General features: G+C 46.7%; 1 protein-coding gene across 7 annotated transcripts in view; it reads left to right on the top strand.

The window, feature by feature from the left end:
- The window catches only part of ACSL6 (acyl-CoA synthetase long chain family member 6), a 62527-nt gene that overhangs the window by 26901 nt on the left and 20135 nt on the right, over positions 1 to 15491 (top strand). For 3 of the 7 annotated variants that reach the window (XM_025388682.1, XM_025388680.1, XM_025388683.1), the window contains exons 10-15: positions 8208 to 8281; positions 10090 to 10167; positions 11523 to 11657; positions 12068 to 12202; positions 13281 to 13376; positions 14730 to 14802. In XM_025388682.1, coding sequence (XP_025244467.1) covers positions 8208 to 8281; positions 10090 to 10167; positions 11523 to 11657; positions 12068 to 12202; positions 13281 to 13376; positions 14730 to 14802 — 591 coding nt within the window. Of the gene's footprint in view, positions 1 to 8207; positions 8282 to 9954; positions 10033 to 10089; positions 10168 to 11522; positions 11658 to 12067; positions 12203 to 13280; positions 13377 to 14729; positions 14803 to 15491 lie in introns of all 7 variants that reach the window. The other 4 variants (XM_025388681.1, XM_025388679.1, XM_025388685.1 and 1 more) reach the window with 2 other exon arrangements.

Raw genomic sequence — 15491 nt, 5'->3', positions numbered from 1 at the left:
AGCTCTCACTCCCCTGCTTTCTGCCTCTACCTGGCCTTTGTGTTGGGGACTGGGGAGAGAGTGTGAGGTTTGGCATCTGAGAGCCTTGGTTTGAGTCCTACCTCCACCACTTGCTGGGGGACTGTGAGCCAGTCATTTAACTTCTCTGCCACCAGTATCCCCAATTTCTCATCTGCCATGAGGGTGGCTAAAGGTGCCAAGTGGGAGATGGGGCAGTGTGTGAAAGGATAATACAGATGCTCCACAGGCTGGAGCTGGTGTGCCATGAGCAAGGCTGTCAGGCAAAGCACACAAGCAGAAATGACACCCTCTGTGCTTGGAGTTGACAGAGGAGAACACACATCAACAGTGGCAGGAATAATCAAGGAAGGCTTCCTGGGGGAGGCAGAATGTGCAAGAGGACACAGCACAGGGACAACCCTCTGCATTTCTATAGCATGCTGTCCACCCTCTCTCTGCACCACTGGGGCCTCAGCACAGCCTGTGAGGTGAGCAGGATTGTCACCAAGCCTGCTTGCTCCAAGGGGACACCATCAGCAAGTAGAAGCACCAAGACTTGTGCCCTGTTCTCATAATTCCCAGGCCAGGGCCCTTCCCAGTGCTGCCTTTCCATCTCATTTGATGACGTGGATGTCACTTGCCTTGCCCTGAATGGGCAGGAAGTCTCCAGCCTTCTTATTCCAAACTGAGGATTGGCCCATCTTGATGGCAGCTCTCAGTGGGCAGTGAACTGGGGCGCTGCATGCCTTCTGCAGATGTAGCCTCTAAGGCATTTGGCAGATCTGTGACCAGCCCTATAACCAGGATTATTCATGTCAGTGGATCATGATAAATAACGCTTTATTGAATATCGATTTTTACCATTAAGTCATATGGGTTCAAGGATTTCCACCATATTCTACTAAACTCTGTCAGAAAAATAACAACACAGCCCTTCCTCTCCACAGGCTGACATCCAGAGCCAACCCAGAATTCAGAAATGCCCTTCAGGTTTATGTTGCTTTTTAAAGAGCACTTTCAATGTCTTTTTGTCTTGAGTTTTACAATGTGAATTTTTGCTGACATGGTTTTGGAGAGCAGGTCACTGCTATGGCCTTACCTTTGGACCTGCCTTCAAAGTGTGCCTTCAGGCTTTTAACAGGTCACTTGGTCATAAACATTGCCCTTGGATCTGGAGAAAAACTTCATGATGCAGAAATGTGCTATTGCCTGGCTGGGGAGGGCAGACATCCTGTCCAGTGCTTTTCCAGACTGTAGGAAGCTAAGCCATCCTGCTCAAGCTCTGTGTGGCGGAAGCAGAATGTGTGGGCCTCGAAACACAGGCTATGACTTACTTTCCCAGACCTCCCACTCCAAAGCTATGGCTGGTGCCTGGGCAGAGCTGGGGGAGTGAGCAGGCTCTGGCCTGATATCACCCCACCTGGCTGTGCACTTGGATTTCCTTGGTTTTAGGCTAAGCCCGTGCTGTGCCTCTTGTACTCATCCTCTTGTCGGGCACATCAGCCTTGTGTGTCCTCAGCGTCACAGCCCAGATACAGCTTCCCTTAAATGTAAGCTAAATGTCCTGGCTCCCAGCCTTATCAAGGGCCACATTGTTCTTTTCGTGGGGAAAGATGGAAAATATAATCTGAACCTGACACTTGGCCCATGATTCTGGTGGAATCATTCCAGGAAGATTTCCTTCTTGGCATGCGGTGGAAAAATCTGTGGAGATTCCTAGAATAAGTCAGTACTTTGAAGTCCCTATTCAGGCCAAGAAGGTCTGGGAGGTGGTGAGAGCTTGTGGTCTGCCTGTACCCAGTGATGGCTGAGGGATGGGCATGTGGTTTGCTATTCATTTCAAAATAACTGTTAGCTGAACTGGAATCTGAACCCACTCCCACATCTGAAAAAAAGACAATATGTGGGTGTAGCACAGCCCAGTTTGGGAAATTGGGTCCCTTGAATGATAGTTAGGATGTTTTATCCTTGTGAGCTCATATACCTTGTCTTCACAGCAAAGAAAATACAGTGTTTTTTAAAAACATAACTTCCAGTCTATGTGTTTTTAGCAGTCTTTTTCGAATTCATCTATATTTATTCATTCAGCTCATTTTTGTGAGTACCCACTATGCATCAGACCTAGCATTAGGGGCCGAGGGCATAGGGATGAAGAAGACATAGGTTTACACCCATGAACTCCCAGCTTGTGTCATCAGGCAGTTACAATATGGTGTGGTCACTGCCTTGAGGTCTGCATCCCTGCTGCATGGGGTACCCGGCCACCGAGAGGTCAGTACAGCAGGACAGAAAGGATTTGCAGAGGAAGTCAGTCTAAGCAGAGTCCTGAAGGATCGGTAGCTGTAGAAGCCAGGGAAGGGCATTCCCGGCAGGAGAAAGAGCATGTGCGGAGGCATTGTGGTAGCACAGAACACGCTGCTTTGAAGGAGTTTTGAGAGGAAAAGAGAGGGCCCCAGGCAGGGCTTGGGGGCACGAGCATGAGGGAGATGATGGGACAGGAGTTCCCAATAGAGGTCAGGCAGGAGGGGTTGGAGAGGCTAGAGGAGAACAGGATCTGTCAGCATCATTTGTGGCTAAGTTGTAACTGGAAGATGTCACCATGAAATGACCTGCTGGTGCTCTTGACAAAGGTTGGTCCTCCCAGCACTTTGGGAGGCCGAGGTGGCTGGATCACGAGGTCAGGAGATCGAGCCCATCCTGACTAACATGGTGAAACCCCATCTGTACTGAAAATACAAAAAATTAGCTGAGTGTGGTGGCAGGCACCTGTAGTCCCAGCTACCCGGGAGCAGAGGCAGGAGAATCGCTTGAACCCGGGAGGCGGAGGTTGCATTGAGCCGAAATTGTGCCACTTCACTCCAGTCTGGACAATAGAGCGAGACTCCATCTCAAAAAAAAAAAAAAAAAAAAAAAAAGAGTGGTCCTGGGGCATGGGGTGGAGGACCTGGTTGCTGTGGACTGAGGAGTGAATGGAAAGTAAAGATGTTGATTCAGTACAAGCATGTGTGCACTTCTTTCAAGAAGCTTGGCCATGCCACCAAAAGGCATGCTCCATCATGTTCATAGCAACACTATTTGTAACAGTCAAAATCTGGAAATAATTCAAATGCTTATTTGCTTACAGTAGAACATTATGTCACAATGTTGAGCAAAAGAAACCAGGCACAAAAGATTGTATGATTTCTTTCATATAAAATTATAAAACATCATAAATTACCCTGTGGTTTTACAAATCAGGATAGGGGATGTCTTCTGGGATAATGGCACCCTGGAAGGGTGATACGGGAGCCTCTGGGACACTGGTGATGTTCTATGTCTTGATCTGGGTGCTGGTTGTACAGCCAAGTTCACTTTGGAAAACTCCATTGACCTTTACACTTATTTGGGCACTTGTCCATGTGTGTGTTATACTTGAGGAGAAGGTTGGTGGGTTTTTTTTTTAATAGTTGACTATGAAGATATGGCAGAGAGTGAGATTGGCAGCTGGTGGAGTCAAGGGCTTTGGGGGAGGTTTGTTGCTCTTCTGGAGATTCTGAAATTGTTTCTTACGGCTGAGAAGGGGCCCCTGGAGACAGAGGAAAGGAAGAGGATGCTCAAGCACCAAAGCCCCCGAAGCTTTGGTGTGGGTTAGGGAGAGAGGAGGCCTCCAAGCACCAGGGAGGAGATGGCCCTGCTAGGAAGGAAAGGGTAAGAGCAGAGTCTGGGAGGCCAGGAAGATGTGGGGAATCCTCTGACAGCTTCTGCCTCCTTTGTGGAGTGGGAGTCAGAGTCCTGGCTGAGGGTGAGAGGAGTCTAAAGGGGGCATGTGTTGACAGTTTCTGGGAAGAGAGCCCCTCTGGGACAGAGGCTATGAGCCTCAGGGGCTGTGCTGTGGAGGGAGCGGGAAGGTTGGCAGCTGGATTGGCTTGGTGGGGTTTTCAGAATGGGATCCTTGGGGAGTCCCAAGAGCTGAAGCACTTGACGGGAGAGTGCCTGAAGGGAGGGACACGGGAGTCAGCGTGGGAGGAAGGGAGGCAGGGATGAGAGGGAAGATAGGAGGGGAGGTGCCACAGGTCTGGAGTCATATGAAAGTGTCTCAAAGCATGAGGGATCAATTCTAAGCACTGGCTATGGGCCTGGGAGGCTGAGGGGGTGGAGGCCATTCAAATTGGAGCATCCCTTCTGTTCTAACTGAGGATGCCCATGAAAGCCCAGGCATCTGCAGTCATTTAGCTGAGCATGGAAATGCCCATCAGCCCCAGAACTGTGGCTACTCAGAGGTGGGCTTTCTGGGGAAAATGTTCACCATGACCTATTTGTTTTGTGCTATTTGGTTCAAGACCTGTATGAATGTAGACATAAAATTACATCTCAGCACTCCTACTATACAGCTATAGAATTGCTTAATCTCTCTTAAGCTTGTTTTCTTGGGTATTAGATGAATATACTTAACTTACTGCATAGAGTTGTTTCAAGAAATAACTGATTTACCATGTATGAAGTGCCCAGCACAGTGCCAACATTAGTGGGTGTTGAATACTTGGCTACTATTATAGTTATTATTTCTATTCTTACTAGCCCTCAAGTCTGATTTTTAAAAAACTGATGGATATGGGATTGATAAAAGTAAGACTCAGACCTAAAGATTTGAGAGCCTTTAGCAGGAAGATGAACACTCTACCTGCATTATGAAACTTCCAGAGAATTTCAGTCACCAGTAACTATTATAACCCACCTTTGACTATTTAAAAGCAGAAACAAGCAACCAGAATCCCCCAGCTGGGTGGCCCAGAACTGTCCCCAAACCCACTTCCACCCCTGCAGGAGAAACCTTGAGCTCAACTCTATCTGCAGCTGCTGTCACTTGGAGCCAACATCCAACCAGGGCAGATCGTCACCCAGCAAAATTCTTTTCTACATAATAGCCATGGGAGGCCTGCCCAGGAACACTGACCAAAGCCAAAATGTCATTGGCAGAATCTAACACTTGGAGAGTTTTTCTTCAGTGGCTAGAGAGAAAATTAAGCACAAGAATGGTCAGCTTATGAGGGGATGATGGGAAATACAGTGGGTCTCATACTGCTGAGACATTGGTGGCCTGGATAGCCAGCATCTCTTACTGACATTGCACCAGAAAAAGAGAAAACCAGGGAAAATTCTGCAATTTGATTCTGCAACATTTCAGTCTTCCCCACAATTTGTTGCCAACATTCACTTCTTCTTCATCCTTGGGGACCACACGTAGAGACAACTTAAAGAAATAATTTGGGCATGTCTGGGAATGTTTTAAAATTCTATAGGCCATTAGACATGTATAAAATGGCATTCATATCCACAAGAAAACTAAAGGACATGAACTTTTCTCATCATGTTGGAGAAGAAAAGGGCTTATCTAACCAAGTGGAGTTGAATAACTACTGCTGTTGTATGTGTTTTGGCTTGAACTGAATGGAAGCTTTAGAATTTTTTTTTTTAATCAATGAAGACAGTTTTCCCTTGAGATTCTTACACCATTCACCCTGAGTTCTATCAAGCATGAACAAGTCAGCCAACCTTGCAAATCCAAAGCTCTGTAACACAGAACTCTATTTCATGACACTTCTGATTTCATACCTAGTGTTTGGGAGATATTCCTTAGAAACTTCCAGATCCTAAGAGTCAATGGGAAGAAATTACTAGGTGACACTCAGAATACTCTATGGGCCCAGGTACTCTGTGGGATTTGTATATGAGACAACTTGGATATTTCTTAATCTGGGCCTGGGTTTGAGGAAAGATATTAGTATGAAAGAAGGATAGGCAGAGATAAAATTAGACCCTATGGCACTTTTTCTTTTTAAAAGGAAGATATTTTGACAGCTATTTATTAGAGAAATGTAACTTTTTAAATCATGTCATAATCTTCTGTGTCCCCAGAATCACCTCTGTGATTTGCAATATGGGTGGAAGTGCCAGAGCATAGGTTAAAGTCCCATCCACCATACATTTCAGTCAAACAGATGCGTCTTGTCTCTTGAATTCAAAGATTGGGCCATGCCTGATGCTCTTATCTCTGACAAATGGGTCACCAGTAAGTTGAACAAGTAGGCCTCCTGGGACATAATTATGAGAACAACTTTATTTTTATCTCCATTCGTGCCTTTAAATTTGTGCCGCGGGGGTAGGTCTTTTTCTGCTCCTGGGCAAAAACTCAGGCATCTTGTGCCTTTTCTGGTCGCTCTCAGGTAATAAAAAGTCCTATGGACATTGCAAGTCACAAACACAGTCTTAATTCAGAATTACAAGTGTCAGTCCAAAATAGGAATCAGTACACTTCACGGAGACTCCTTCCTCTCCCAAGCGAGGGCTGGCTGCAGTCTTGGTAAGGAGGGCACGGTCCTCCTCTCCTCTGTTCCTCTCTGATGTTTTTCCTTCTCCCCCAGCTTGCTAACAGAGGTTTCTGCCCTCTCTTACCAGGTTTGAAGTGGGGTGGGAGAATAAATAAGTGGAATATGAAAGTTGAAAGATGGTTTTGGGCAAATATCTAAAACTCCCTCTGCTTGATGGCTGCCTTCATGAGCACTCTTGATCTAGGCAGTGCCCTTCCTTGGGTTGTCTGCTGCCTTCTCCACTTCAGCTTCTGCCTCTGGTGTACTCTTGATTGTCTCTCCTTATGGGCGATGGTCCTTTTGCTCTGGCAAACTGGTCTCGTGGATAAGACTTATTGCACCCCACCATTCCCACCACTGCTCTCTGAGACTGGTGTTCCTTCTGTAGACTCCATATCCAGACTCCCTGGGATTATTATTATTTTTTTTATTTTTACAACCACAGTCTTCTTCATCTTTCTCATTGGCCCCCCAGCTGCAGGGAGCACAATCAGGCACTTCAAGTGGTCCCATTAGGGGCTGAGTTAGCCTGGGTGTTAGGTTGGGATTGGGAGAGAGGACCCTTCATTCCTCCCCTTTTGATGGGCTATGACTCAGTGTAGCTGTCTCCAAAGATAAAAAAAATTCTCTCTCTCTCTCTCTCTCTCTCTCTCTGTCGGTCTGTCTCTCCCCCCACCCTCTCTTTGAGGCAAATTTCACATAGCATAAAATCAACCATTTTAAAGTGAGCAATTCAGGGGCGTTGAGTACAACACTCTCTTAGTCTCTACTCAGCCCTTTTATTGCCTCATTCAGGGTGAGGGTTGCAAAGTTAACATGTTGGCTTATTTGATGTTTCCTGGGTAGATTCTGCATGTAGTCTGGCCCCTCACTTTCGTGTTTTGCAGCTATTGTATCTGCTGCCTCAGTGGAAACATCTGATTTAACATCTTTGGCTGCCTCAGTGGAAACTAATTTAACATCTTTCATACCTAGATTATATCTTTAGATCTTATAGAAGCCTGTGAGGTGGGCATTACTGTCCCTATCTTATAGGTAAGGAAACAGAGAGGAACAGTGGCTTGCCAGTGTTATGCTGGCAGTGAGTGGCAAGGCTAGGATTTAAGCCCTGTCAGATCTGTCCAGCAGGAACTTTGGGATTGTATCCACTCTGACAGGAAATGGTGGCCAAGCTGGCCACCCTTCCCAGCCTTCTGTGCCTGGGATCCCTAGCCACTTCTATCCTCTGAGTCATCCTAGCAGTCCCTGGCTTCCTCAAGGGCCCAGAGAACCAGGCCTCACGAGCAGTAGTGAAAGGTCATATCAAAACAAAGCAAGAATATTTGTGTCCCATTTCTGCCAAGGAGCAGGCAGGAAGGGCTGCCCAGCCCTCTGGATCTCCAGCCTGGCCTGAGCCTGGGGCCTTTCCAGGTGCCAAATGCAGCAGAGAAGTCCTCTGCCATCAGAGTTGGCTGCTGGACTCAGGAGATCAGCCCCGCTCAGGCCCAGGGAGTAGTACAGAGCCCTTGTTGTACGTAAGGGGTCTGGGGGCTGAGAGCCTCTCCTCCTGAAGGGAGACCGGAGAGGATAAGGCACAGACCACAAGCAGTTCACCCTTCAGGCCTTGAGGCACCCCACCTGTGCAGCCATGTCACCTGCCTCCTGGTCCCATGCTGCTGGGAGCCTAATGGTAGGCTATGTCTATAGGATGGCAGGCCCTGAAGCAGCATTCATCTGCCTGTAAGTCTAAAGGTGGCTGAAGACAAAGGCCAGAGGCTTGGGTGGACAGCCTGGGTGTCTGGGACTGCCAACTTGGGCACTGTTTTCAAGAAGTGGCCCTTGAGTTTCCAACTAATTTGACTTCTTGCTTTCTTTTTATAGGGAACCCAAAAGGTGCGATGCTCACCCATGGGAACGTGGTGGCTGATTTCTCAGGCTTTCTGAAAGTGACAGAGGTGAATAAAGTAGAATTACTGTTGCAGGTGTCTCTTGAGGACAACCTCAAGCCTCAGATAATTTTTTTTACTTGTTTGTTTTCTTTTTATTTTTTTTGTGATGTAATCTGGGCTGCCATTCACAGGCAGGAGTTTCTGTTCTTATTAGAGCAACCCCACTTTTACCATCACTTTTCACTCCAAATACTGAAATGATCCATATACGATAAATATTCAGTTGATTTCTGGGAGTACTAAGATCCCAGAAAGAAAAGCATGCAAACCTATTTTTCCTTTCTAACTTCAAAGAACTTAGAAAATTGATATAGCTATGGTTTTGTGTGTACCTTTATTTAGAAAGTAATCCTTAATAACTTGTTTTTCGAAGGTCAGGGTTTAATTCAGTCATTTTGTGTTTAAGGACTACTAGAGTCTGAGAAACAACGGCAACTGCTAATTTATAAGGCTGTACTTAAAGGTAAATCTAAAATTAAAAAAGCTTTGATATCTTGGCCTGACTAAAACATGTTAGCATTTTATAACTGGCTAACAAAGGAGGACTTTTCCCACAAGTGGTGAGTATGTCCTGCAGTTTCCTTCAGCATAAAGGAGTGTATCTTTTCAAAAAAGTTTGGCTTTTTCTCCGCTGTGGAGAAAGTCACTCTCCACGTTCATGGCAGATGACATTATGGAGTGTGTGCCCCAAACACTTAGTAGAAAACTGTGAAAGACAATTTATTTTAGTAGAAAACTGTGAGAGACAGTTGCTGGCTGAGCCCAGGTCAGGAGCAAGGTTTGCCCAAGCTGGCCCAAAAGCCAGCACAGGAGAGTGAAGGCCTCTGCAAAGGGGTGGAGAGCAGGGAAGTCCAGCAGAGGAGAGTGCCTGGAGGCACAGCCCACCCGGATCCCAAACCTTGTACGGGGCTCTCCTGGCTGGAGTAGCCCCTGTCCCTAGGGTCAGTCCCATCTGTGAGATGTGTCCTGGGCCCTCCCTTTGCTGGCGGGGCACAGCAGGGCTCCCTGTCAGTATTCTCCTTTAAGGCCCTGGCTCCAGGGATGGCTTGTGAGGCCAGGCTCAGCCACTGTTTGGGGTTTGGCCTTGTCTCCTCCTCTGGCTGGGGCTCGTACCCCAGCCACAGTTGCATAGACTTGGGAGTCTCTGGGCCCCTTTCTCTGCAAGGACTAGAAAGTGCTGACTAGCCAAGACCTTCTGAATCCCTGCCCAGGTGGCCCAGGGAGCCTGGAGAAATGGGGTGTGGGGCAGGTCCTGCAGGTGTGGAGAGGAAGGGGAGAGAGCCGGGCTGGCATCGACTGACTGCAAGTGAGGGGCAGGCCCTCTAAGAGGAGACTTCCCTGCGGAGCCCATTCTGCTGGTTTCTGTGTGCTTCATTTGGCTCTTTGCTTCTGCAGATAACCTAGACCCACTGACGCTGCGACCTAATACTCCGCTTCCTATGCTGCCCTGTCTCTCTGTCTCTCTTCTTTCTGCACCTTCCCCCTCCCTCTCTCTTTCCCTCTCTCTCTCATTTCTTCTCTCTTTCATCTCACCTCTCTCTGTCCTCACCACTCCCATTCCCCTCCCTCTCTTCCTGTTTGCCCTCCAGGACCATTTTCTCTTTATTGTTTTATGATTCTCTTGTCGTCTTCCTGTCAGTGTTTCTTTCCTTTCTGTCTCCCATGCCCGTCGCCTGCAGAAAGTGATCTTTCCGAGACAGGACGATGTGCTCATCTCCTTCCTGCCTCTGGCTCACATGTTTGAGAGAGTAATCCAGGTAAGACGCCCACCTGACTGACGGGGCCTTGCCTGGGCTCCTTCTTTTTTCTTACAGAGTCAGTGGGCTCCCACTTGTGCGGATGTGCACATTTCCTATTTGCCTTTAGCACACATGTTTGAGCGAATGGTGCAGGTAAGGCCCTGGCATCAGGGAGGCACACTCTGTGCCTAGAACCCATGACCCTAGTGGGTGTCACTTGTCACTGGTGGCATGAAGTAGGACCAAACTGCCCTGTCCTCAGAAGGTACCATAGGGGTCAGAGGGCTCAGAGGACCTTAGCCACCCCACCTGTCGCTCCTGGGAGCATTGTTCCAGGGAAGCCCCCAGGCCTGCCCTGTCTTACCCATGGACACACTCAGCTGAGAGACACCCCAGCTGATAGCATCTTCTCAGAGAGCATTGCAGCTTTGCAGAAGTGCTTTACCATTCAAGCTCTGTGCAGTACAGCTCCATTTATGACCAAAACACTTATGTTCCATAACTTTTACAATTCACAGACTCCTAAAAGAGAAAACAATAGAGTAAAGTTGGGGAATGAAACTGGCATGGCTCCTCAGGCTGCAGATGGGGACTGACCTGAGGCTGGCCCTGAGACAGGCCTTGTGGAAGTACAGAGGGAGCGGGAGGAGGAATCCATATGTGATTGTGGAGACAAAGAATTCTCCATATATGTGTCACTCAAGGGACCAGCGTATGAAAAAACTGTGTCTTCTAGGACTTTCCCATTTTGCCTTGGAAGAGATCTTATATAATAGTGCAGGTAAGGCCCTGGCATCTGGAGAGCATGCTTTCCGGCTTTCCAGACCTGGATTCAATGCCAGCAATTACTGTAAATTTGTTTTGTGACCCTGGGCAAGTCATGTAACCTCTCTGAGCTTTGTGTTCCTCACCTGTAGAAATGCCACTTCCCTTATAGGGTTGTTATGAGCATTAAAGAAAGGGGTATATATAAGGCTCCTGGCATGCTCCTAGTCCCATTAGGAACCACTCAGGGGCTCCCCCTTGGCGTCCCACTAAACAGCACACATAGCCAACGTCAGCAGCATCTCCAGTACTCATGGGACCTACACACATTCACCTTCCCAGAATTCCCTGGAGAAATCCAACAACTCTAAGACCTAGAGCAGACCCGTTAGTAGGCTGTAGTTCATCTCAAAGACCTGAGTCCCCAGGGAGGCCCATGCCCAGGGTTTGGGAGTAGGTGAGGGGGCACATACCAGTGAGAATGGCTGCTTTGGCATCTCCCAGAGGCTCAGGATTCCTCTCCATCTTCTGCTTCATCTCCCTGTGCCTGAGTGGGACTTAGTTGGAAGGTAGGGGGTGGGGGTCACCTCAGATAGCATTCTTCAGTGTCTCATGGCAGCGGCCAGAGCTGGGTCAGGGGGTCATGGGTGCCCTCCATGTAGGGCAGCACTTTGGACAGCTTTGGACTATAGCCAGTAGTGACCACCCTAAGGGACTCCTCCCTTCCTGTCCTGTCCTTCCAGTCTGTCGTCTATTGCCATGGAGGGCGCGTTGGCTTCTTCCAGGGAGACATCCGCCTCCTCTCAGATGACATGAAGGCTCTATGCCCCACCATCTTCCCTGTGGTCCCACGACTGCTGAACCGGATGTACGACAAGGTGAGCTCTGCAGGGAGTCTTCAGCCAGGCTGAGGGGCTGCATATTTGCTTGTTTGGACAGGGTCTGGAGCCCCAGGCAGGCTTTCAATGCCTCCACCACCAGATCCTAGAACTTGCTTCCTCTCTTGTAGTTCCTGACTCTTTCTCATTCTTCCTTCTCCTGTTTTCTTCCTATTCTCCAAAAACCCCTGTGGGAGAGATTTTTTTTTTCCAGAAACTTCCATCTTCACAACATGCCTGGACCCTGGCAGTGTTAACCTTCAGCTCAATGTCATACATTCAGTGACCTCCTGCAGGGGCAAAATGGAACATGGCTTCTCTTCTGGCCAGTTTGGGCCTTATTCCCGGGGGATATGTCTAGAATTGAGACATTCAGGCCCTGACAGCTGCTTCCAACTTGTGTTCCTCAGATCTTCAGCCAGGCAAACACACCATTAAAGCGCTGGCTCCTGGAGTTTGCAGCAAAGCGTAAGCAGGCCGAGGTGCGGAGTGGAATCATCAGGAATGATAGTATCTGGGATGAACTCTTCTTTAATAAGATTCAGGTAAGAAAATGAACAAGTGATTGTAGAGGGTCACCTAAGTATCTAACGGGTGACCTTACAGGAGAACTGGAGAAGTTCATCCCCCAGTGCCCTGTAATTGTGTGAAATAATAACTCATTTGCTTATGAAATCAAAGCTTAAGCTATAATTGAAGTTTTAAACTTAAACATTTTTGATTTTTGGAAATACGTTACATTTGAGACGAGCAAGAAGAAAACCTACTGTGGATAGTAGGTCCCTTGATCTCCACAGGCAACAATGTGGCTTTGCCATTGGGTAGTCAGGTCAGTGCTCCACTGAGAAGCTCCTGGGCCCTGAAGGTTCTCTTGCCCCTCCCTGTAATCCTGGCCATGGTGGCTTTCCAGCAGCATGGTTCTAGCCAAATGGTTCAAAATCTTCTTTTTCTTTCCTGTGTTCTGTCCCTTTAATATCTCCCACACCAGACCAATCTTGAATTACTCATTTCTGTACCTCCTCAAAAGTTTTCAAGCTCTGCATTATCCAAGGAATCTGTAGTTAATTAGTAGCATTATACATTTTTTATTGCTACTCTATTTTTAGTTATGAAAATTAATATTTAAAATATCTTGGCTCAACTTACATAAACAAAGTGTTTCAAGTATTCTTTGTCCTCAGCAGTATAGTAAATAAAGCATGGTATTGATTTATACGTGAAAAAAGGCAATGCCATTAAAATGGAAATTGGAAGAAATTGTCCTAAGTAATTGTTTTGGATTCTTGCCAATGATGGGAGAGTGAGGGAACAGCTGTGTATTTTAAGGAAGGAAGAAGAACCAATATTATAGAATGCCATCCAGACTAATGGTACTTATCTCAAAAGGCATAAAATAATTGGCCATATGGTGGATTGAGTTACAGAGCTGATTGTGTTTATCATTAGGAAAGGGAAGGAATTTCCTCAGCTCATGTGTTGTACAACCTCAGGCCTTCTTTCTGATACCAGCCCTAGCATCCAGGTAGGACCCAATTGTTGGATGTTGACCTTGGATGAAACCCACATGGGCTGGACACCATCTCAGACATCACAAAATTCGGCAGCTCTTCTCTCTTCCCACAGGCCAGTCTTGGTGGGTGTGTGCGGATGATCGTTACTGGAGCAGCCCCCGCATCACCAACAGTTCTGGGATTTCTCCGGGCAGCTCTAGGGTGCCAGGTATTGTCATTGTGCGTCCTCCCTTGGGAACAGCAGGAAGTACGTTAGGGCAGGAAAACTACTATACCCTCTACTGCTCTGAGAAAGAACCAGGGGGCAAGATTTTTGTGAGATAAAAGCTCCCTCCTCTGAGGAGGAAAAAACTCAGAGCCAGTGAAAGCCAGGATGGCATTGCCACATTCTGGAAAACCCAAGTTTATCCACTCTGGGAAATTCTTTTATCAGGACCTTTGGAAGTTTTTCACAAAGGGCAAAAGGGATTAGACAAACCATAGATAGATCATCAATGTGCTGGAGAATCTGTACTACACCTATGCTGCATCTCTACCTTCTTCAGCCTGCAAAATATCTTGCAACCCAGAAAAGGAGAACAAGGGAGAAAGCCCATTTATGTGTTATTTGATCTGTTATGTTTTGTCATCTCTAAAGATTTATTTTTTCATTTTCCATTCAACTTATATTTATTAAGTTTCTACATATGTAGCGTATCATAATGTGGTTGTGGCTGACAGATTTTAAGTAAAGTAGACCCATCTTTTTCATAATTGTGCATGCTTAAATTTTTCTGCTCTAGAAGCCTTAGTCTTTATTCACCGTACTCCTATTCCACATCAGCATGGCCTGACCACTTCTAAAGCCGGACACTTCCACATGGTGTATTCATGCAAACAGGTGGGGCTCTGGAGGGGAATAGCTTATGGAGCCAAAATAAAACACAAAGTAGATTTTAAAATGTTTACCTTTAATTCATTATTATCCAGATGAAAAGTAGATCCAGTGGTTGAAAATAGGTCAGAAATCTTTACCCTAAACTATATAACCTTATCTACTAAGTGTCTGTGATAAAAATAGCACTTCTCACATCTGTAATCCCAGCACTTTGGGAGGCCGAGGTGGGTGGATCACGAGGTCAGGAGATCGAGACCATCCTGGCTAATACGATGAAACCCCATCTCTACTAAAAACAAAAAAAATTACCTGGGCGTGGTGGTGGGCGCCCGTAGTCCCAGCTACTCGGGGGGCTGAGGCAGGAGAATGGCATGAACCTGGGAGGCAGAGCTTGCAGTGAGTCGAGATCGTGCCATTGCACTCCAGCCTGGGTGACAGAGTGAGACTCCATCTCAAAAGAAAAAAAAGAAAAATAGCACTTCTTCCAAGAGAATGTGGCCATGCTTCTTGTCTGTGTTCAGCTTCACCTGGAGTTATCTACCTCCAGAGCACCTCCCTCCCTCCACCTCCCTGATCATGAAGCAGTCAGATGCTCTCAGTGGGAGGTTAGCTGTCTGAAAGGGGCGGCCAGTCAGCTCTTGGAGGGTGTGTGCCCACAGTGTGGCTTCTGTGTTTTGTTTGAAGGTTTATGAAGGTTATGGCCAAACTGAGTGCACAGCTGGATGTACCTTCACCACACCTGGCGACTGGACCTCAGGTAGGACAGGCTAGAGATGTGAGACTGGCTTGCAAGGCACTGCGGAGTAAAAGCAGCCAGCTCTAAAACTCCCTCATGGAAAGTAAATTTGCACGGGTACTTAGGAAAAAAGCAAAAGAGAGAGAAGAAAAACATTAATGGTGGTTATGTCTGGGCTGTGGCATTGTGAATCTGTAACCACTGTTGAGGTTTTTCCCTTTCTTATTCATCCTTAGCATACTGGAAGAATCTGGTGTAAATTTGGTGAGTAATCCATGGGCTACCCACTACAGCCATGCTTCCACTTGGCCCTGAAGGATGAATCTTCTTAGAATGAGGGTGTGGATGAGAGCTGTTCCTTTTTGAGGTTGCCACTACCTTTGAGACATTGATATCACAGGAGAACGTAGTTTTCAAAGGGTCTCTAAAATAGCCCTTTAAGAAACAGTACCCTGGCCAATATGAACCTGCCTCTCCTTTACACATCATGTCCAATTCATAGCCTGCTTCCTTCTTTCTAAAATACTGTAAGCAAGGCCATGTAGTATCTAGAATCTATAAAAATCCAATATACTGATATTATAAACATTTTTCCATCCAGAGTTGTATCTTGTGATCTATTACTTCTTTTGTGCATAATTTCTTTTTATCTATAAAAGAAATAGGAAAATACTAAAACCTGTGACAAAAAAAAAAAAAAAAAAAAAAAA

Source organism: Theropithecus gelada, chromosome 6, assembly GCF_003255815.1.
Source record: "Theropithecus gelada isolate Dixy chromosome 6, Tgel_1.0, whole genome shotgun sequence".
Taxonomy (NCBI): Eukaryota; Metazoa; Chordata; class Mammalia; order Primates; family Cercopithecidae; genus Theropithecus; species Theropithecus gelada.
Note: the sequence above shows the minus strand (reverse complement) of the source record. Positions and strands in the feature narration are given on the sequence as shown.